This window comes from Lates calcarifer, linkage group LG6, assembly GCF_001640805.2.
Source record: "Lates calcarifer isolate ASB-BC8 linkage group LG6, TLL_Latcal_v3, whole genome shotgun sequence".
NCBI lineage: Eukaryota > Metazoa > Chordata > Actinopteri > Centropomidae > Lates > Lates calcarifer.
The window spans coordinates 15,849,597-15,872,414 of record NC_066838.1 but is presented as its reverse complement, the minus strand read 5'-3'; the positions used below and the strand labels follow the sequence as shown (position 1 = coordinate 15,872,414).

The window sequence follows — 22,818 nt, the reverse complement described above, 5'->3', positions numbered from 1 at the left end:
AGGAGCGGTGGGAACCACATGGTCCGGAGCGATGGGTGGAGCCTCCTCATTCCAGTGCCAGCTCTCATGGCAACATCCCGGCGCGTCACACTCTCACTTGGGATCATTTTGGGTTTTCCGACGGCTCATGCTCGACCCTGCACAACAGCAGGAGGGAGGCTATGAAGGCACGTATGGAATGTCATGCGGGTCAGACACTCACTCCTAAATCCACCACTTCAGTCAGACATGCTCGTTGATGCTTTGCCATGCGGTGAGCCGAGACAAAAATAAATCCTGGAGAAGGCTTTGAAGAAAACTGAGAGGAAACAGAGACTTTGAAGTCAGAGAGGAGGAGTAATGGCTGGAAAGATTGCGGGATTGAATCATTTTTATTTCAAATTCACGTATAAATAATCAAGAAACATAAAAGTTATCCATCTGTGGAAATGCAGCTTAACTGGTATCAGTTCATCACATAGCCTAAAAAAACATGAAAAAATGACCACAGGAATTCAGAGACACTACACAAACAGACATAATTTTGCTTTGCCATTTGTTGTGGCTGTAGTGACATTAATATATGTGATGTTGATGGGTTATGATGCTAAACCAATCAGTAACAAGCAATTTCAATGTTAAAAACTCTTGATCAACTCCACCAACGTTGCCTCAAATTTGGGTTCACAACTTTGCCACCCAAAAAATCCATTACAAATACACTGTCGCAAGTTATTACTGAACTTTTTAAGCATTCACTCAAACCATTAATAAAGACATAAGTAACCTATCAATAAGTCTTTCCAGTCTTAGCATAACTGGAAACAGCTAGAAATAGCCTGCCTCTGTCCAAAACGAACATAATCCACTGTTAAAAGTGCCAATTTTGTGGTTTGTGACTCTCAGCAGGACACACTGACGTCCTGGAGCCTCCACTGGTTGTCTGGCAACCTCGTGGTGACAACAAGAGTCCATTAAAGATGCTGGTAGGTGTATTTTTTTTTTTTAACTTTTGGAAAGAACCAGACTTACTGCTTATGCAGGGCTAAACTGACTGTTTCCTGGGTGTAGTGCCATATTTGATTGATAGTCATGAGAGTGGTATCATTCTTTGCATTTCTCAGCAGAGAAGCATCTATAAGCCTGTTTACCAAAATATATATTCCTATAAAAAGGCAAATGTTTTTTTTGACAATCAGACTTGTGGTCAAGCAGTCAACAATTGTTTTTTTTCCAAACTTTTCAGAAGGAAAGATGGAGGAGGCCTGACATTTTTGTAGAGCTAAAAAGGACTATTAAAGCAATCAGTAACAAGCTATTTCAATGTTAAAAACTCTGTTGACTGATTTTCTTTACCTCAAATTTGGGTTGACAACTTTGCAACCCAAAAAGTCCATTACAAATACACTGTCGCAAGTTATTTTGTTATTTTGGTTTGTGAAGCATGACCTTTCTCTGCTCTTAATCAAATAGTTTAAATATCCAAACTTTAACCTTAGCAGTGAAAGATGAGAAAACATTCATATGAAGGAAGTGACCAACTTGGTGTTTTAGGTTTGAGGATTTACAGATATTACAGATTGAAAAGGAAAAATCTCCTTGTAGATGTTTTACACCTGAGGTTATAGACCACAGAGAATATTGCCTTTTTGGGGAAGTTATAGACTGACTTCCTTTGTTCATTAAAGCAGCAGCAACCAACTAGACATCCAGATTTCACATTTATCAATCTTGATGTTGAGACATGTGCAATCCTGGAGTTAAGCCAAGTTTGGATAAAGCTGTGTGAGGTTTAGAGGACAGAAGGCCCCTTGCATTGTTGCTCAGAGTCAGGAGGAGGTGCATTAGGGTGTGAAGAGGTTTCGAGGATTGAGGTTAGCCACCAGACAGACGTCATAGCTGTCGTGCATGGCTGCTCGTCTTTCCACCACCGTCCACACATTGTCTACAGGGTCCAGTTCCAGAATCTCCTTGGTGATGATCTCATGACGGCCTGGAGTCATGAGAGAAAGAATGTGTGTTATGGCTGACCAAAATCTAATTTCCAGAGATACTGGCTCATCAGTGAGCTGGCATTCTCTAACTCTGATGCAGACCAAAAGTGTGTCTTGTGTTTGTGCAACAGGAAGCATTTCACCACAGTGATGGAAATTTTCACCACAATGTTGGAAAATTTCTTGGTGACCAGGAGCCAAGGGGGCCAGATGGGTCCCAAAATGACCACAAATAGATGCAAAATGACTACAAAAAGACACAGAATGACAACTAACAATGCAGCCACTTTATAAACAATGTAACTATTCAAAAGTTTGTAACCGGTCCCTGTTGGATACTTTACAAAAAAGCTGCTGCAAATAATGACAGGCATTCAGTAACTGACCGGCCCCCTTGAAGTATCCACAGAGGTAGAGCTTTCCCTCTACTACTCCTATATTGGAGGCGTTGGTTCGGAGGGAGAGCAGGGACATGGGTAGGGTTGGTCCAGCCCTCCAGGTGTCTGTATCTGGGTTATAGATCTCCACAGTACTCAGGCAGCGACGTGATTGGCCACGGTCCTCTCCATCACATCCTATACCACCTGAAGAGAACACACACATTATCTGGCTCTGTTCCTTCTCATACAGAATAAATACATAGGAATACAGCTGCAGCGTGTCTCATAGTCTGACCTAATATGTAGATTTCACCATTGAGGACAGCCGTTCCGCAGCGGTACCTGGAGTACTTCATCCTGGAACACTCTGTCCACCTGTCCTTGCCTAGGGTCAAACTGAAACACACGGTTACTTAGCTTGTCAGGCTCATCATCCGGCTCATACTGTGGGAGGAGAAGAAGGTAGGATTTAGGTAGAAAGAGGAAGAAAAACACAGGAAAACTGTGAGAAGTGAGAACTGAGAGGCAGCATTGGATAAACAGTGAAGGGGAAAAGGGGGAAATGATAGACTGAATCTTTCACCAAATCGCTGAGTTGACTTACATCTACTGCATGTAGGATTTTGTCAGCATTTTCAAATAATTCTGCAGGCATAAGGTTGTGTTGTAGATAATTGAGATGTTGCAGTCTTTCTGCACATTCATCTTAGTCTTTTAAAATCTTTTTTTTTTAATTCTACCACCAGATGGAGCCAAAGTTTGGACTTTTCAACTTTTACTCAAAGTGGATTTATAGCCTTTGATAAATTGGCTTCACATTGTATTTCTCTATAACATCAGATATCACTAAATCCTGATGGTTTGTGCACATTTTGGACGTCACCTTTTTCCAGCTAAGGTCCAGTCACACAAAACCAGTGCGAAAAGCAAGGTAAAACACAAATACAGGAATCTCTCAGCTAAAACATGTGTGGAGAATCTCTTTTAGTTTGTCAGTACACCCCAATTATTATTGATTGCACAAACTATATTTATTGACAGGTCTGTGTACCTGTGGTGTCCAACCCCCCAGCACATACAGATGCTCCTTTAGGGTCACGATGCTGTGGCATGCTAAAGGGAGAGGCAAAGGGGCGAAGCTGAGCCAGCTGCCTCCTCTCTTGAGCGACCATCTCTCCACGCTGTCTGTGATGATGTAGTGATTGTGTACTCTCATCTGACCACCTATCATATAGAGGGCATCGCCTACTGCCCCTAAAGCGTACATGTCCCTGTGTGCTGCTGAGCACACCTCCATCCAGCTGTTCTCTGAATTATCATACCTGGAAGATAAACAGGAGGTTCAGATCTGGTTCTGGATGTAGTGCCACTCAAAAATGTGTGTTTCTTAACCACGAGACAGTACACACACCTGTAGATATCCACCCTCTTCTTCCTGTGTTGGTCGATTGCCTCTATGGCCACCACTACGGTGTTGTCCCGTGTCACTGCTCCCGCCGTGATCTGTCCCATGCCTCCCCAGCCCCTCAGTGGAGAGGGGATGTAGTGAGTCTTTCTACCATGGGGGGCAAAGCAAAAACTGAGGTCAGCAAGTCCTCCACGACGGGCAGGCACTCCCTCCATATCAACCCCACCCAAACAGAGCAGCAGGTCAGTGGTCTCCATGCCGTAGCGAAGAGCCGGGCGAGGTGGAGCTGATGTCTCACAGAGCCCTGAGGTCTGGAGAGCAGCATCAATCATCCCAAAGCACTCAGTGTCCCTCAGCAATACCTGGAAGATTCAATTATAGTCATTATATTCTGTCAATCTCCCAAAGCCTTGATAAATGTAGGTAAAGAGCCTTGACTTTTATCACTCGGCCTTTCCCTCCTATCCCCTCTCACCGGGTTTCTCCTCCTGGCTTTGCGGAGGAATCCAGGGTCCACAAGCTCCAGTCGGACTCGCCTGAGCAACTGCACAGCCTGGGCTTCGCTCTGTGAATCCCCTCTTCGCCTCTCTACCCAACGCAGCACCAGTTCCAGCACAACCTCCTCCTGTGATATGTTGAGGTCATCTGAACCCAGAAGATCCCCAAGACTTTGGGCATCCAGCTCCAATACTTCCTCTTCTTCACAAACCTAGAGAGAGAGTAGGATAAAGAAAAAACAGTGACATTGTCTGAACTATCGAAAAACAAAATATACATGATTGTAGCCAAAACTCTATAGGAAAATCAACACAAATTCCCAAAGCATCTAAAAACCTGTGTTTGACTGTGCAAAACAGCACAGGGGATTGCTGCCACCTAGTGGCTGAAAAACAAAAACCACTGAATGGGGACATCTGGTAAAACTTCAACAAAAAGTTCACCTGTTCTGAGCCTTTGAAGTAGCCTGATCAGCCGGCATGGACATTATAAAACAGTTATTTTCTTAAATCATTTGCAGAATGTGCGTATTTCTTTCTTCATAACATGTTTTATCTTGGAGCCATGAACATTTTTATGGCTCTAACTGAGAGGATATTTGACAATGGTACGACTGAATGCCCCACCTGTGCAAAGTGTTGGCAGAGGTATCTCAAGGCGCAGTCAGCCAGACCAGTGGCCCCCAAGTCTCTGGCCCAGTGGTATAGACCAATACAGTTGGAAGGATCCATACGAGCCTCCATGTGGCTCTGACACAACCTTAAACAACAAGGAAACCACCTTTTTATCTTACTACTGCACGTAACAGAGGCAGTTACATGCTAGACAACAAGTGAGATTAATGGCGGTCATCCCTAATGTCCTAACCTAAAACTATAAATGAACACTGTGAAAATGATCAACATCCCACTTCCCAGTCCCCCTTTTTTTTCCACCTGAAGGCTCCGTCTACATGGAGCAGAAAGGCAGCAGCAGCCACTCCCTGAATGTTGTCATTGGAAAGGGGGAGTTCAGCACGGTACATGTAGTCCAGTAGCAGTTCCAGGCTCTGAGAAGGAGTGTCTCTGAGTGGTACCTCTCCTCCCCGGGTCTCCTTCAGACCACATGTAAACATAGCCTGGACACAGCAATTCAATAAATTCATAGAGCACGATACAATTACACTCTCAGAGCATCCTCAACAAATCTGCTTTGCGAAACACAACTTCCACATTCTTGTGTTTTTTCCCATCTCAGCACAGTAAAATTGAGTGAATCTGTGTGTGGTCTCTTTACCTGAAAGTAAGGGCTGAATGCAGACAGTACAACCTTGTGGCAAGGAAAGGGAATCCCCTCTGCCAGCAGCACCACATCAGTGAGCTCCTCAGTCGCTCTCATCCTCTCCAGCTGCCTGAGCAGAAGTGAGCCATGCTCTGCCTGAGCAGAGTCCAACACCTCAGCATCCATGCACTCTTGTTCTGGATATCAGCATAGAGAGAAAGCTTGGGGCAGAGTAGCGCCAAACTCATATAAGGGGAAAAAATAAGGGGGAATTGGTTAATACACACACTTGTGTAGGTTGCACATGCTGCTGCCTGATTATTTGCTTTGTAATCTTTGTGTGATTTGCAATTTGGACTCAAACCATAGCTGTGATTTGAATAAAAATGTGTATAGACTGGCCTGCTTGAAATGCTGCATGGAAATGAAAGCACTTTCCAAAGCAAAAATTAAAAGCTGAATGTACTCTGTAATTATATCCAGTGAACTGGATCGATGTACAGAGGACACACGCATAAGTTCCACTTTCTCTTTTTTCCAACTGAGCTAATGAATCACTACAGGTTGTTTTGCTTAGTGGTACTGATTGCTATTGTCACTGTATTATTATTATTATCACAAAACATTAAGGATGCTTTGTTTTGTTACACATATAATTGACTTCTGTTACAATCCACCCAGTGTCCCTCTTTGATTTCACTTAATCTACTCCAGTCACAAAAGTAACATTGATAAAATGCTGCAGATGAGACAGCTTTTTTAGACTATTATGTCTCATGTCTTGTGCAAAAAGGGCTTCATCAGGAAGTTGCCGTTACCGTTCCATTCAGTCAGGACAAATCATTTAAAATGAACACAAATTCAAGGACAAACAGAAGTGAGCCTCTCAGACTATGTATTTGTTAGTTACCAGCACGTTCATAGAGGCCTTCCTATTCCATGTCGACCAGTGCCTTAAACTAGTTCTGCCCCCGAGCAGCTGGCCCACCATCTCACACACTTTCAGAGACAGTAATGACACTGTTGGTGGGTGTGCTGAACATACACAGGTCACCCCACTCCAGACACACTGGCAGTTTACAGTATAAGCAGTAGCATGTTAGCATGACTTTATCTAAGCACATGCACATGATTCATAGTTATCATACCAGTAGTGTCCTGAGGCTATCCAGGGGAAGGATATAGAGATTTCTGAATTGAGGTGATGTCTTCACAAGCTGTTGTATTTTGTTGTTGTTGTTGTGGTTTGCTGGCAGGTCTGTCTTGTGTTCTGTGCTGTTTGCTGCCTGTGAGAGGGGGCAATAGTATGCTCACTGGTGAAAAGGTTTAAAATAGACCAGCAAGTGCTAGCAGGGCTGTTCAGGTTTCCAGAAGTCACTCTGCAAACAGTCTTTATGATCATTCAATGTTTCACTCTTATTTATCATGGACTGTAAAAGACGTGCAATTTTCTCTGTAATGTGTTTAAAATAGAAACAGTAGAAGGGTGAAAGCAAACCGACCTGTAAACACACATGTAACTTGACACTGGATTTTCAGCAGCTCTGAAACGTAGAGTGCACAAAGATATACAATATAGACATATAGCTATTATGTCCAGAGAGTTGGCCCAAGTTACAATCATTACATAGAAACTACAGTATGGAGAGCATAGGACAAGAACTAGGAGTACATTGATGTCAGTCCATCTGCAGTAGGCCTGCAGGGCTTTATATGGAAGACAAAGAAATTATATGATTGGATAGTTCACCTTGGATAAATCCACCTTATACCTCCTCTTGATAAGACTTGAGTCAACAGCACAAACCTTTGCATCCATTTTGAAGAAAACACTACCTGGAATCAATTATACTTTATCTACTAATTAGTCCACTTTAAAACACACCCATAGTTCCAGTGTGTTAGAAAGTAGATTTTATGGTTTTATACTTGTTTGCTTACAATCGTGACTCAGCAGCTTCATGCACCTTTGTTCAAGAGGAAATAACTGTTGAAACTTGATGAGGACCACAACTGAACGCACACAGTCAAACATTGACAAAAATGCAGACACATACAATGTACATGATGATCATTTTATAGACTCCGACGCAGGAGGTGTGTCTCCCTCCTGGACAGGTTATTGGCGGTGACAAAATCTCAGCACAGTGTTATTTCAGGCTAATTGTTTTACTAACAGTGTTTCCATGCACAGTTGAGCATACTGTATTACACAACAGCAGGAGCAAAACAATGTGGTCTTTACAGTGGGCTGTGCAGATTAATCAGTGACACCTGGTCAGGATGTGTATACATGAACTTGTGTCCACATGTGAAACGTGCTCACTTGCTTACCAGTAACAGCACTGTCACGCTGCCAGCTCCTCATCAGGACCTTTGGCCAAGTGTGAACCTCAGGAAGGCCTCGGCTTACAGAGCAGGAACATGAATCTAGTGATGAAGCAAAAGAGGCTAAAAATGCTTTTAAAATGTTTAATATCCCAATACATAACCACGTTTTAAGCTTTTTTTTAATGCACTTTTCCTAGATTGACACACTTTGCAGATAGTTGTGCTTTAAAAATAATGATCTTTTCATATATAAGATTATATATTATATTATATATAAGGTCATATATAAGGTTAAACTTTAAAGTCAGTGGATCAAAAGAATCCAAGAAATCAAGCATCTTTTTTTTCTTTTAGCTTTTTCCTGAACCTTGACTATTGGACTTTTATTTTGTGACTTATACACCCATTGTTTTGTTTTGTTTAGCTCTGCTAGCGTAGCTCTAAGAATGAAAATGTTGGTCTGTTGGTCCAGACTGAAATATCTCAAAAACTGTTGGGCAGGTTATCATGAACTTTTGTACAAACATTCATGTCCCCCTGGAGATAAATTGTCTTAACTGTGATGATCTCCTGACATTTCATTTAGTACCACCATCAGGTCAAAATTTTAATTCTTTAATACTGACCTTAGCTTCATAGACTGCTAGCATGGCTATAAAACCTCAGTTGTAACTCCCCCTTTCTCATTCTCTTCTATCTCCATGCAGTTTGTAATGTCTGTATGTAAGATTCGCTTGCTTGCATGCTCTGTTATTAACATAATATCAAGCTGCTCATTCATTTCTGTTGTTTCTACTTTTACTCCATTTATATCTACAAGTAAGACCATTTTTAGAAACTAGGTCAGGAAGAAAAACTTACTCTGCCTTTCAGGTTGTGAGGAAACCTACAGCACTTAATAGGTTATCAAACACCTCACCTATTTATCCAGACAGTTAAATGATTTATCTTGCTATTTACGTATTGATAAGCGTTATCACAAGAGGTGAGCAGCAGCATCCTATATTTGGAAGTCTCATACAGACATAATACCGCATCAATCAAAAGGTAATAAAGAGTTTATTTTTCACCTTTGTACTGCTCAGTTTCAGCACGTGTTGCTCTGCATTCAGATCAACAGATATTTTGAGAATAGAGAGGAAATTGCATCTCTATTTAAAAATTAATTTCAATTTTTATTATGAAAAAAATTAAAAAATACTACTTGAAGCTGAAGAAACATACACTGTTTTTTCTATTAGCAGGACACACTCAATGATGGTAAACCAGTAGAAGGACTTAGATAAAATTTGTAAAATTTGCTGCACAAAAACAACAAAAAAGTTTGAATAAATAAGTGAAAATGGAGCATCTTACTGTCCTGTGTTTGTACATTAGCCATCTAAAAGTTATGGGATATTAGTTGCAACAACCAGCCTTTGCCACTCCAAGTGGTTGTGGTACCAATGCAAACTTGACCAAGTCTAAACAAGGACAATTCCAGAGTAACAGACTAGTGCTGAATGACATCAAAGATAAACAAGAACATGTATCAGTTTTGACTGAAATTGTGTAACACTATATTTATTCTGGTAGGGTTACATACATGCTAAACCATGTTAAAAGATTGTTGATGCTATTTGTTTAAGTTTGAGTTTGATCTTTAATTAAGATTAAACATATGATGCTATTTTGTATAATCTGTAAATGAGCTGAGATGTAAGTGAGGTTCTCTGTGTTCACACTAGTTATGCTTTCAGTGGTGCTTGGTCATCAAAACGTTCCAGAGTTTTAACAGCACACAAACATGTGTGTTACAGGGGCCAGAGTTAATATGTGCAAGAATGTTTCCTATTACATCCAACACTCATCTATTACTGTTAGGCATTTCACTTACAAAAGTGAAATCTCCTCCTGTAACTCAGTTGTTCCTTTACGTAAATGCTGAGAACCTGTGGTAGTGATTACTTTGCCAGTTATCACTGAAAGTGAAATCTGAAACATAAACATATAGTTTCAGGCATTTAAAGCACAAAGAAAAGCATTATGAACAGCCATGCTGCAGGAGTGAAGCATGTAACCTAGCTTTTTGTAATTCAAATCTAATAGAGGAGGTGCTGTTTATCCAAGACTAGTCTCCTAGACAAGACAAATAAAATACAATAAAAAGCTTTATTGTCTTTATTTTCCACTGGCATGGACAATTGTCTCCAACTTCAACTACCACACATCCATAAAACACCATTAAAACATAAACCATTGAAGACAACATGTGAAATGTAAATCATTAATGATATTACAAAGCTGTGAGGAACATCTATTATACAGCACGTATCCTGTCAAGCACAAATTAGTCATATGCTGAGTGCAAGGTGTAATCTAGGATATATAGTAAAAACTGTAACTTCAGGATTAAGATCACGACTGGAATAAAATATAAATCTTTCAGCTCATTCTGATGTTTTACTGTTATTTTACTGGCTACATTAACCACTCCAGCATTAAGTATTTTCATTTTTAAATTGCTTGCGGCAAAACAGATAATTGTATCAATGGGATCCTAACTCTCATCAGATTTTTTTTTAGTTTTTCTGGAATCGTTTATCCTTGTCTCAATCTTTCACCTCTCTCTCTCTCTGTTGACATTTGAACATGCGCTGCTCCTCTTCACGCGGACTGAATAACAAGATAAACCCCAATCAATACTGAGAGTCATTTTGACAAAGACCCGATTAAAAGTTAACCAGCTCAACATAAACATCAAATAGATGAGCTGAAGGAGCCCTGTCAGGAGTGTGACTGATGAATTTGTGTTATAAGGTTACCTGGTTCAAAGGTGAATGGTATTTTATTTACCAAGATAAAGTGATATATTGGACCCTTTTTAAATATAGAGTGTATATATTGGGCCCTTATATAGGCTTCTTATTGTTTATGATACTCCATCTGTGGAGCTTGAGCTTATTTTTTATTCGTTCACTCATCTTATTTCACATCTTGCTCTGTTTCAATTTTCAGTGTCTAATGAGACACATTCATTCTATTTAGTACTTTTATTTTTGTTTTATTCATCACTCACAATCAACACAGTCTGTGTGAGAGAAAATGACCAGATGTCTAATATGTATAGAGTTTCCTGCAAAAAAAAAAACAAAAAATAAAAACTGGTGCATAAACCTTATCATGTTGACGCTGATTGGAGAGGCTTGCACTCTATGTTGAGTGGTATCATTAAAGCAACATGTTTAGGCTGTACATGTGCCACTTAAATAGTAAAGACAAGAAAATTTGGCAAAATCAAATGATTTACTTTTAGTAGTCTTAGGTTAGTGAAAAATCTTTGGAAAATATATTTTTTTTGATTGCCACATCCCATAAAACATATTGGGCAAACGGCAGTAGCACAATGTGTCGCGGCTTTCCTGCTGATAGGGAAAATATTGTTCTTTTACCTCCTGACTGAGGAAATTTAGGCAGCAATAAAGATAAGATGTTATGGTCAATCTGGCGCATACACACAAACCAAACTGGTGAACTGAGATGTGTGTGCTTTCTGAAAGAAAAGCTACATTTTAAACTTTATTCTTCAACATAGAACTAAGTAATTGTCACCAGATGTGTGTTTTTGCATATGCACTACAATATGCATTAAACAGTGTTTGTCAGTTAAGGTGTTTCAGTGTCAAGACACAGTGATTTAGCTGTTTGTTTGTTTTTGTTTTGTTTTTTTTACAGTTTGGAGTGTTTACCAACAGCCTACTATAGGTTAACACACATGCACTTACACACATGACCTCAGGTGTGTGTATGCAGAACAGGGACATGTGGTTGCTCTCTTAAAAAGGACAGGAAAGGGACAGTCACTCCCACTGTCAATCAGTATAGAACAGTGTTTGGGTTAGAACAGCATCTGGCTTGGAACGGTATTTGGCCTTTGTTGTGCAACAGACACCAGTGACTGCCCTCTCCATTCAAGAGGACCCTCGATCAGAAAGGAGGAGCTCAAAGAGACTCACCACCTTCAGAGAGGTGTGCTGAATTTGCTCAAACAAGACATGGACGTGGAGTATTTTGTGCAGAGGGAGGTTCTGGATGAGTCGCGTCTGGATGAAGTGGCACAAAAAGGGACGTGGTCCACCAAACCAGCCCTGGGTGAACGGGTGAAAGACTCCCTGAGGTAAAATTAGACAAGGAGAGGACACAGGGAAGGGAGGTGTGACAGGCAAATGAGAAAACACTGAGATGCACAATAACACAACAACAAACAACAACAGAAAGGAAGTGTTTGCATTAAGCTGTGAACATAATTGTGCTTGTGTGCGTCTATATGTGTGGCTTTACTGTGCCTTTAACTGCTAACTCAGCCTGTTGATAGTGACTTGTGAAAGAGTCATTAATGAATGTGTGTGTGTGTGAGTGTGTGGGTGTGTGGGTGCATGCAAATGGCTGTGTGTTTGGTTGGTTAACTATTTTTGCTATCTCAAATCAGAAAAGTGATGATTTAAAAAGGTGGAGCAATAGTTTCATCCTAATCGTTTAATGACAACGCATGAACAAAGTTCATAGTTTTATTTAGTAGGAAGTGTTATCACAGTTACTTGGGACATATAGTTCTGACCCCAGTATGTCTAATCCAGTGAATAAATGGTAATCCTGTAACATTTCAGAACTTTGTGCACTCTCTGTCTATAAGTTGCATAAGTTTCTCCAGCTAAATCAGAACTAATATTTGTTTATGCCAGCATTCTCACATTAAGTTCATTACTACACAGTCTCTTTCATTGGATGTGAACAGTAGCACACTGACATACTGCTGTTATCCAGTGTGTCATTATTTTACAAGGTCGGCTGATAATAAACTGTAGCAGGTGTAACAATTCTCAAGTCAACTCATTTTGTTTTTATAGCAAACTAATAAAATGGATGTTTGATATAGCTTTCAGTTTGGTGACCCAGTTAAAAAAATCTACTCTTTTTATGTGAGTGTGAAATGTTGTACTTATGTGACCCTCAGTTCTACATACTCAGTAATGTGAATGTTAAGTATTTCTGGGTTGATTCTTGCAGGTGTTCAGTGCCCAGGTTGAAACACACAGTATTGAACTGGGTGCCCGTTCTTGGCTGGTTGCCTCGCTACTCCATCAGAGAAAATGCCATAGGGGACCTGATCTCTGGCTGCAGTGTGGGCATCATGCACCTGCCGCAGGGTTCGTTTGCATGAATGTGTACTAACTCACAAACTTGTCACTTTAAATCCATAGTTTTGGTAAATGAGTTTTTTCTCTTTCTTGCTCATATCTGTCCAGGCCAGGCTAGTACTTTCCATTTCCTTCCAGTCTTTATGCTAAGCTAAGATAGATAGATGGTATCAATCCTCTAATCTAACTCTCAGCAAGAAAGCAAATAAGTGTCTTTCCTAAAATGTCAAACAATTACTCAAACAACCAAAATGTGTCCACTTGAACTAACATCACATTTGTTTGGTATAAGGAACAGACTGTCTTCATTTTCTTTTTTTTTTTTTTGTAAACCAGGCATGGCATATGCTCTCCTGGCTTCCTTGCGCCCTGTGTTTGGCTTGTACACATCCCTCTACCCGGTGCTGGTCTACTTCATCTTTGGTACTTCCAGACACATCTCCGTAGGTGAGATAGTGTGTGTAGGTGGCTGTGATTAAAAAGGAAAGAAATGAAAATAAAAAAAAAGTCTTGTCAACATGGATAAAGTGATCTTTTATGTCTTTGTGCATTAATCTGAATTGGCATGCTCATGTTCTGTACATCCAGGTACGTTTGCTGTGATCAGCATCATGATTGGGAGTGTAACAGAAAGGCTGGCACCTGACAGTAACTTTATGGTAAATGGCACCAACGGGACAGACAGTGTGGACTTTGATGCGCGGGATGCCTTCAGAGTCCAGATAGCATGTTCCCTCACAGTCTTGGCAGGAATCTTTCAGGTTTGTGTTTCTGTTCATGTGCCCGTTTTAACCAGTTGGTGACTCTACTGAGGTACTGAACAACCCTTTCAAGTCATATTTCTCTGCTTTTTTACCATCCTTAGATCCTATTAGGTGTGGTGAGGTTTGGTTTCGTGGTCACCTACCTGTCTGAGCCACTGGTTCGTGGCTACACTACAGGATCAGCATGCCATGTATGTGTCTCACAGCTTAAATACCTGTTTGGAGTCTCACCAGCTCGATTTGCTGGTCCTCTCTCACTTATCTATGTGAGTATGTCTTGTACCATACAACTAACATGTCACTATACAGACAAGAAAATAACTGATAGATAGTTTGTTGAAGCTCATAGTATTTAGTTTAGTTTTGAGGTGTTGATTCAACCCTTTTTTGAATAATAACCTAAGACTTTTAAAGCTAGCAGCTGGTTAGCTTAGCTTAGCACAAAGACTAGAAAAGGAGGGAAACAGCTAATGATTTTCTCATCAAACTCTTTACCAGAAAGTGAATAAGCATAGTCCCCAAAATATTGAACTATTCCTTTAAAATACTTTTCAGAGCTAATATTTGTTTAAGGTCCAGCATACCCACACAGGTGTTTGTAGTTGTTCTTTACTCTGTAGTTACTTCTACTTGTGGAATAGTTTTACCATGTGGTATTAAAACTTTTACTTCACAGTTTTTGTCATAGGGACGTGCATTGCATTCACATAATTATCATATCTCAAACTTGTGGCTTACTATCTCATCTTTACAAGAAAACAACCTTTACCCTCAAGGTCCTGATCATGTAAAAGAGAGCTATCTCAAAATTTTGAGATAATGTAGTCTAATGTAACAGGAGTTGGAACCCTTCAGAACTTGCCTGGGAATCATCCAGTTTTTAAGATTTCTTTAGTCTCAAAGTAATTCAGTATACTGGGGGCTCAAGTTGTTCACTACAATGTAACTCACTGAATCTGTGGCAAAATTATACCTGTTGTTTCTTGAAAAGGCTTGCATTTGTTCACAGAAGTGAAGACTTTTAATGTAATATTTTCCAAAGTACTTTGTCTTCTCAAATAATGATGCTTCATAACCACCTTAATCATTTACCATAATTATGAGAAAAGATCTTATGAGATATTTTCTTGTAATTATGAAACAATAATCATAATCATTTCTTTTCTTTTGTGAATGCAATGTGCTTCCATATTGCCATTATGCTGCCACTACACTTGCTACATTACATTGCATAATTTTGTCTTTGTGTCAGATGGTCCTCCTGAATCTACCAAAGTGAGTCATACTATGTTGAAACAGTTGGAAGCAGGCTGCCAGTCAGCTTTAAATATTACATTTATGTTCCTTCCTTCTCTCCTCTACTCCTTCCCCTCACAGACCCTGGTGGATATTTGCAGACTGCTACCTCTGACCAAGGTGCCAGAGCTGGTGGTCAGCCTGGTGGCGCTCGCTGTTCTCATTGTGGTGAAAGAAATCAATGCCTGCTACAGACAGAAGCTGCCTCTGCCCATCCCTATAGAACTCATAGTTGTGAGTCCTCTCTTTGGTGTTTCCTCTGTCCTTCCTTTTTCTCTCATTCTGCAGGTGTGTTCCCCTAACAGTCCAGCAGGGGGCATCTTGATCACAGGAATCTCACTGGGCTGAGGGACTGGTGACCTTGTTTTACTCTTGCTAAAAACAGGTGTTCAAAGTAATGATTTACCACAAATACTGAACCAACATTCCTTTTGCCTTTTTCTCAACAGATCATAGCAGCAACAATCATCACCCACTTCTGTGGACTTACGAGTACATATGGCATTGATGTGGTTGGAGAGATACCCAGTGGGTATGTTCATCTCTCTGCGTTTGAAATTGTGTGGGGGTGTGTGGACCATAGACTGTGGACAAAACAGAAAGCGGGAGGTGGGGGGGGTGGGCGGGTGGAAGTACAACTAAGGACAGCTGCCTGTGCAAATCTGTTTACAAGACAGAAAAGCAACTAATTTCCTTGTTATCTGATATGTTGTTGTCTGAGCTGTAACATGCCCTAGAAAAAAACAGGGCTACAGTGTGTGAGTTTTTAAAGAGCTCCTGATCCTGGAAAAGCTCCTGTGATGGAAAACTCCTCAAGTGAGTGGAGTTTCCCCCGAGGGGATATGTAAACAGAGGATAATTGCAGATTATTGTAATATATACAAAAGCTGCTCTTTGGTTTTCTTGTGTTTGCTCTTAATATGAGAGTCATTGAACTCTGGTTTGGCCATTTTTGGTAAAAATAAAGGTTGTAAGTTGGGTGTGTTTCTAAATTATCGAAAAGGTTAATGTGTCTGCCAGCTGAAACGTGTGCTTCTATAAATTCTATAACAATAACAGGAGGCTACAGCATTTGCTAAGTGCAAGACCACTAGTCAGCAAAAGGTTACACATGCTGCTGGAATTTAAAACACTCACTCTCACAAGAAGCCTGTTAGTTAAATTTCTTGAACAGGCCTCAGGGGAAATGTGAGCTGTACTAATTCCCTAATCTGTCTGAGGTGCTGTCTGTGTGTCAGGACTCTTGTGTTCTACATGCTAACAGCAAAAACATGCCTGAACCATTCACTTTTTCCTCCTGCTGCAGACTCAAGGCCCCTCGTGCTCCGGATGCCACTTTGTTCTCACAGGTGATAGGTGATGCTTTTGCTGTGGCCATCGTGGGCTACGCCATCAACATTTCCCTTGGCAAAACATTTGCTCTCAAACATGGCTACAAGGTGGACAGCAATCAGGTGAGGCACAGACACATTTGGTTCTCACAAATAGCCATGAGAGTTATACTTGGAGTCCCTGTTCCTCTCTGACTCACTGCTACCAGGGAAGGGCCAAACTTTGGCCTAATATTAGATTTTAGCATCTGCTCGCTCACAGTTGGTCCTGACGGTCACATCAGTGGAAAAAATTATTCAGGTTGTTCTGGAACGAGCCGCGCCCCAGTAGCACAGCCATGAATAACTTGTTTTGTCTGCATTGATTTGTTTCTCGTGCTCAATTCATTTCAAATAAATCCAATTCAGGTATTTTAATGTCATGAATTACAAGAGCAATACAGTCTTTCATCTCAGACTGAGACCGCACCCTTAACAATGTGACAGAAGCAACAACAGAAATGGCTTCATGTCATATTAATCACAAGCTCAACACATTTTTAAATCACTACTCTACCTTGTTTTGAAATTATAGTATAGTAGTAATAGTAAGTAGTAGTAAAGTACAGACATTTATTTTACTGTGAGCGTGGCACTGTTTGCAAATTTACAAATTGCAGTTTTTCTTGAGGCATGATTGTCCATATTTCATCCACCATATTTTACACAGTGGAATAGTGATTGAATTTGAGGTTACTTGCTATGCATCTGACAAAGCTTAATGAAATGTGGTTAAATGTTAAACTGGAATGTATACACACATTTGGGGATCACTGATACTACAGAACAGTGTTTTTGACTCAACCTGGTCATGGAAATGCAAATACTTTCTCATTTGCTCATGCACTGTCTCCTGATAATTCATTCCTGCCAAACTGCAGCCTGAGACTGAACTGCTTTTGCTGGTAGAGCGCTTCATGCCATCACTTTATTGGAAAAAATGATTAATGTTCCCCTGCAAATAGATAAGCACAAGGGTAAAACGTGTATTTTCTCCACAGTTCTGTTTTCACATATATACATATATACACACAGATGTGTTCTTTACTTCTTATTATTGTCTGTAGAACACAGACTTAACAGTACTCCCACACAGACACACTTGCAGAGGCATGTGACTGGGATAATTCCACTCTGGAGAGGGATGGGTTGGGAGCACTCACAGCCTCTAAGAGCTGGCCCTGCTAAATCATTAATGCCCAACAAGCTTTATGCAATCAAGTGTGTCTTAAATATGCTTGGCATTGCTCTCAGAGTGGCAGTGATGTGTTGACAGAACAGCACACTAATGTTATTGACCTGAAGGTCATAGACTCCAGACCCTAAAGGTTGTTGTGTTATTATATCATCAAGTATTGGGATTAATATCAAAGGCCATCTGTTTTTCAGCCTAAATGTGTATGTTATTACCTCAAACTGTGCCTGTCCTGCTGTTTCTTTTTCCAGGAGCTGGTTGCTCTGGGTCTCAGTAACACTGTTGGCGGCTTTTTTCAATGCTACTCCGTGACCTCCTCCTTGTCTCGCAGCCTCGTCCAGGAGAGCACAGGGGGCAAGACACAAGTAAATACACATACACATATGTGCACAAACAGCACAAATACCAGTACCTGATCACACTGAAGTCATGTGTTCAACTTGACACCATTTACTTAACACTAGGTGTGTGTGTTTTTGGCAGGTTGCTGGAGTGATTTCGTCCATCATTGTGCTGATAACCGTTTTAAAAATAGGTGCTCTCTTCGAGGATCTCCCCAAGGTAACACTCTCCTCTCTGTACCAGCTCTCACTAATGATCATTATCTCTCCTGGCAGAATTTAATAACCAATAAGGTTGTGGGTATACGCGAATACATCTGTGTGTGTGTGTGTGTGTGTGTGTGTGTGTGTGTGTGTTCCTCAGGCTGTCTTATCTACAATAGTGTTTGTGAATTTGAAAGGAATGTTTAAGCAGCTCATGGATGTGCCTATGCTGTGGAAGACAAACAAGGTTGATCTGGTACGACTAAATCCTCTTTAAGAGTCATTCTGCTCAGTTAAACACCGTGTGAACCTTACATCACTGTTGACCCCATTGCCTGTTTATACTGCCCTCTAGCTGGTGTGGCTGGTAACATTTACAAGTACCGTCCTGCTCAATCTGGACCTGGGTCTGGCTGTCTCCATTGGCTTTTCCATGCTGGCTTTCATCTTCAGAACACAACTGTAACTACACAACCACTCATTATTAATTATTTATGCAAATGTAATGAGAGATCATGATGAGGTTTCCCCAGAGCTGCGGGGCAGGCAGGTCTTGCTGTGATTTTGGCATTTTATTGCCTTTCAGACCCCGTTACTCTATCTTGGGCCGCGTGCCAGACACTGACTTATATCTGGACACAGACACGTACAAAGAGGTAAGACTTTTTTAGGGGATAAATGAAAGATGCTCATCCACAGAAAGTCAAAGGAACAGGTCACTCAAATGACAAAACTACATATTTTCTCACTTACTTTTAGCCATGTAGATTGCTTTTTTTTTTTTTTAAATTTCCATCTCTGTGTTATCCTCCTGAGAGTTCTACCACTACCACATAAAATGGTAGAGAACGTATTTCTGGCAGTGTCCCAGTTAATAATCTGCTAACAGTTTTCATCTGGCTATCTCCTCAGTAGAAAGTAATTTTATATTGCTCTTGAATTTTTGTTGCCATGTAAGTGGCATGGCTTAAGGGGATGACAGGTTTAGTCCCGACTGAAAAATCTCAACAACTATTGGATGGATTTGCCATGAAATGTAGGAGAGTCATTCATGATCCACAGAGGATGAATCCTAATCACTGAGATGGAGATCTCCTGACTTTTCCTGAAATAGCACCATTGTAGTTGTAGTTTTTAGTGAAATGCATCTACAATTATTTGACAGATTGTCAAGGTTTGGCACAGACATCTCAGGTTGTAATAACTTTGCTGATCCCTTAACTTGTAATCCAACACCACCAGTATTTGAATTGAATTAAATGTATCCAATACTTTAGTTTATGACAATATACCAGAAGAGTTAATAACATTCTCATTAGCCTCAGGTGTATTCTGTGTTTAGTGCCAGTTAGCAAATGTTAGCATGCTAAACTATGTTGGTGAACATGGTAAACATTACACCTGGTAACATCAGCATGTTTAGCACTGTAGTTGTGAGCATGTAATCCTGCTCATGTTAGTATAGATACTGTGCATAAGTACCGCCTCAGAGAGCTGTTACCATGGCTGTGGGCTTTTAGCATTGTTTACAAATACATTTTCTGATGCTGTGAGTTCCCACAAACAAAAGTCACATCTGCTGGTATCTTAATATTCAGGCAAACAAAAGCAAAACTAATCTGCATTTCTAGATAGCAACAGTAAATGAGAAAATATGCTTTTTCTAAAATTTGGGTGAACTGACCCTTTTAGAGGAACACTCTGTGAATAGAGTTATATCATCAGTGGTAGGAAAACTCCATTTAGTCAAACAATACCTGGGGGAGGTAGAAAGTGCAAAGTGAACAGAAACAAGCCTGAGTTTCTGAACTCTTCTACTTCATGATGTGTCCCTGCAGGCCAAAGAGATTCCAGGAGTTAAAATCTTCCGCTCGTCTACAACTATCTACTACACAAATGCTGAGATGTACTTGGAGGCCCTGCAAGAGAAGGTGTGTGTACGTGTGGGTACATAAATGTGGGCGTGTGTATGTGTTTGCATGCTGGCTTGCATTTGATTACAAGATGTAATCCCTGTCTGCGGTCTACAGCACCCCTAATTGCTTTCATTATCTCTCTCACTCGCCTCACTTTCTCTCCTCTCTCTTCAATGTGGTGCTTGGCTTTTTGTGCAGAGTGGAATTGAAATCGGGAAGCTGCTGACGGCAAAGAAGAAACGAGATGCGCAGCTGAAGCGTAAACAAGAGAAAGAGAAAAAGAAAGCGAAAAAGGAGGCAAAGAAAGAAGTATGAAATCCTAAATGACACATTCAGGGACACCATAAGTTATACTAACTCCTCTGAACTGAAACCGATCACTTTAAACTAATAACTGTCTAATAGTTTATACTTTTTCAATTTATGTCCAGAAAAAAGCAGTCAGCCACCTGTCCAATGGCACACTGTCTTTCAATGGGTTGGAGATGAATGAGGGAAACGTCTCTGCAGGGCCGAGGGAACAGAGTCAAATGAATGTTGCAGCCTTACGCCTATCAGAGACCTCTGCAAATGGCAATCGCAAAGGACAAGTAAACTGGGCTTACCAACATGACACAACCACGTTGGACTCAGATTCAGACACGGGTTGCCAAGGTGATGACAGCATCAACCAGGTATCGTGCTGTAGCGACGAGGAGAGGGGAATGGCCTGTGAATCAGGCACACACAGCATCATCTTGGACATTTCAACAACCAGCTTTGTGGACACTGTCACTGTGAACACACTGAAAAATGTATGTGCGATGACAGAGCATACAGGTTCTTCTCAATTTAAAAAAAAAATTGACATAAAAATAAGTGATGTCTTATCTTTTTTCTTCCAGATTTTCAGGGACTTTGGGGCGATTGAGGTGGACATCTATCTAGCAGGCTGCCAAGGTTAGTGGAACACCAGACAAAACAGAGACAAAGTTAATGTCCTTAATGCGGAGTGAAGGCAGCGAAGCTTTAGATAATGAATGCATCAAGGTCTCAGCCTCAGCAGCGCCACATTGTTCCCTGTCCGAAATGTCACTCAAACATAAATATTTATTCCTATAATCACTACATCCCTCTCATGATCTCTCATTGTTACGCATGTTTTTCTGTTTGTATATGCTTTTAAATGTTAGCCTGTGTCGTGGAGCAGCTGGAAACTGCAGGTTTCTTCTCAGAGTCCATCCCAAAGAGCAGGTTGTTTGTCACAGTCCATGATGCAGTGCTTCATATTCTCTGGAAAATGGGACAGACAGACTTCACACTAGTATGTTCATCACTACGAATATTCATAACCCTTATAAAGATCTTTCAGCTTCACTCACATATCACCACTGTTATATATTCTGAAAATTTCCTACCCATAGCTCTGAATCTTCCTCATATTTTCAGGATATTTCCTGCAACACCAAGATGTAACCATCAGGGGTCAGACTGTTCCAACTCTCGCCATCTTCCTCCTCCTCTTCCTCCTCCTCCTCCTCCTCCTCCTCTTAGGCTGCTGGCTGTTCTGTTGCTCACCATTGGCTGTCACTGTCTCCTCCCCCTTTCAGTGGGGGAGAATGCACCACCTTGACATGGCGGCCGGTTGCCGTGGAAATACAGGGAGCCGTTGCTGTGGCAACAGGCTTTTTATGATATCGCCTAATGAGATAGCCAGCAATACGTCATTGCAGCTCTCTCGCTCTGTGGTGTGTGTGAGAGACAGAGAAGGGGCGGAGGTTGAGTGGGAGAATGTAACATTGGACTAATAGGAGTCTGTATTTATAGCCTGTGTGAGAGTGTAGAGAGTGAGGAAAGGTTGACTGTAAGGGGAAACTCATATGTGAGAGGTGGTATTGTTAACAGATGGGCCACAATGTGTGTGCTTGTGTTTGTCACACTGTATTCTTGAATCAATGCAAAAGGAGGAGGCTAATGTCTCCCACAACAAATCAATAGAATGTAAATATTTGTCATTGATACAGTCAGGCTATGCCCTCTGGGAGGGGTTCTTAATCCTTACATTACCACCATTTTGTGCCAAAAGCTGAATTACAGATATGGTGTAATATGTGTTACGTTTTAACAGAGCAGCAGCTTTAAAACACAGCGTGGGTGCATGTATAGTCACTATTCACACGTCTGATTCCTCTGACATCTTAAGCTTCCATCTATTTTTGGGACCCAGTCTCATGTCATCATCTATCATATGTATCTAGCATATGTCAGACACTGTGTTGCAATATATGCTACATGTTTAATTGATTTTTTACTTTCAGAAATTTGTGAGAGTGCAGAATGTTTAGAGGGTCTGCAAGACAGTTTATGTGCATTTCTGTAAATTGGAAAAATGAGTGTCCTAATCATATTTTCTCATGAGTGCAGAGCTGTTTTTCAGCTGACCCTCCAGACACAGTAGCCGACCACCGGAAATAAATTATCTGCGTGCAGAAAACATAGATATGTCCGCCAAATTTCCTCGAGAGTGCCTATCGCTCTACATTGTGTTCACTGACTGATAAAACCTCTAGTAGTGTGTTTAACTATCAAAAGTCTCTTGGAGTTTATTTTTATACAGGTGTAACATTTTTAATGTGATTGAACCAGAACACTTCCTGTACATATCCACAGTATGTTTTATGAATATAGGATGAATAAACTGTGTAAATAAGGAGTCACAAACCACA

At 40.7% G+C, this 22,818-nt stretch overlaps 2 protein-coding genes across 3 annotated transcripts; one reads left to right on the top strand and one right to left on the bottom strand.

The window, feature by feature from the left end:
* Positions 1-345: 345 nt before the first annotated feature.
* Positions 346-22,818, top strand: si:ch211-117c9.2 (solute carrier family 26 member 6). Of its 2 annotated transcripts, none has more exons than XM_051071286.1 (19): positions 346-965; positions 12,897-13,036; positions 13,364-13,474; positions 13,616-13,788; positions 13,893-14,057; positions 15,169-15,321; positions 15,537-15,619; positions 16,394-16,541; positions 17,904-18,017; positions 18,136-18,213; positions 18,358-18,453; positions 18,553-18,659; positions 18,784-18,853; positions 20,036-20,128; positions 20,312-20,422; positions 20,545-20,907; positions 20,998-21,052; positions 21,286-21,416; positions 21,542-22,818. In XM_051071286.1, exons 2-19 carry the CDS (start codon positions 13,021-13,023, stop codon positions 21,566-21,568), a joined length of 2,094 nt encoding a protein of 697 aa, XP_050927243.1. In that variant the 5' UTR covers positions 346-965; positions 12,897-13,020; the 3' UTR covers positions 21,569-22,818. The 2 variants fall into 2 exon arrangements, with proteins under 2 accessions (XP_050927243.1, XP_018523647.1); XM_018668131.2 differs by lacking the exon at positions 346-965 and adding an exon at positions 11,519-12,006.
* On the bottom strand, positions 963-6,827 carry LOC108877907 (kelch repeat and BTB domain-containing protein 12-like). The gene is given in 11 exon segments (XM_018668136.2): positions 963-1,972; positions 2,360-2,557; positions 2,649-2,733; positions 2,735-2,797; positions 3,405-3,675; positions 3,765-4,123; positions 4,237-4,470; positions 4,886-5,018; positions 5,195-5,376; positions 5,535-5,762; positions 6,668-6,827. Coding segments are annotated over 10 exon segments (1,845 nt in total). The 5' UTR covers positions 5,706-5,762; positions 6,668-6,827; the 3' UTR covers positions 963-1,823.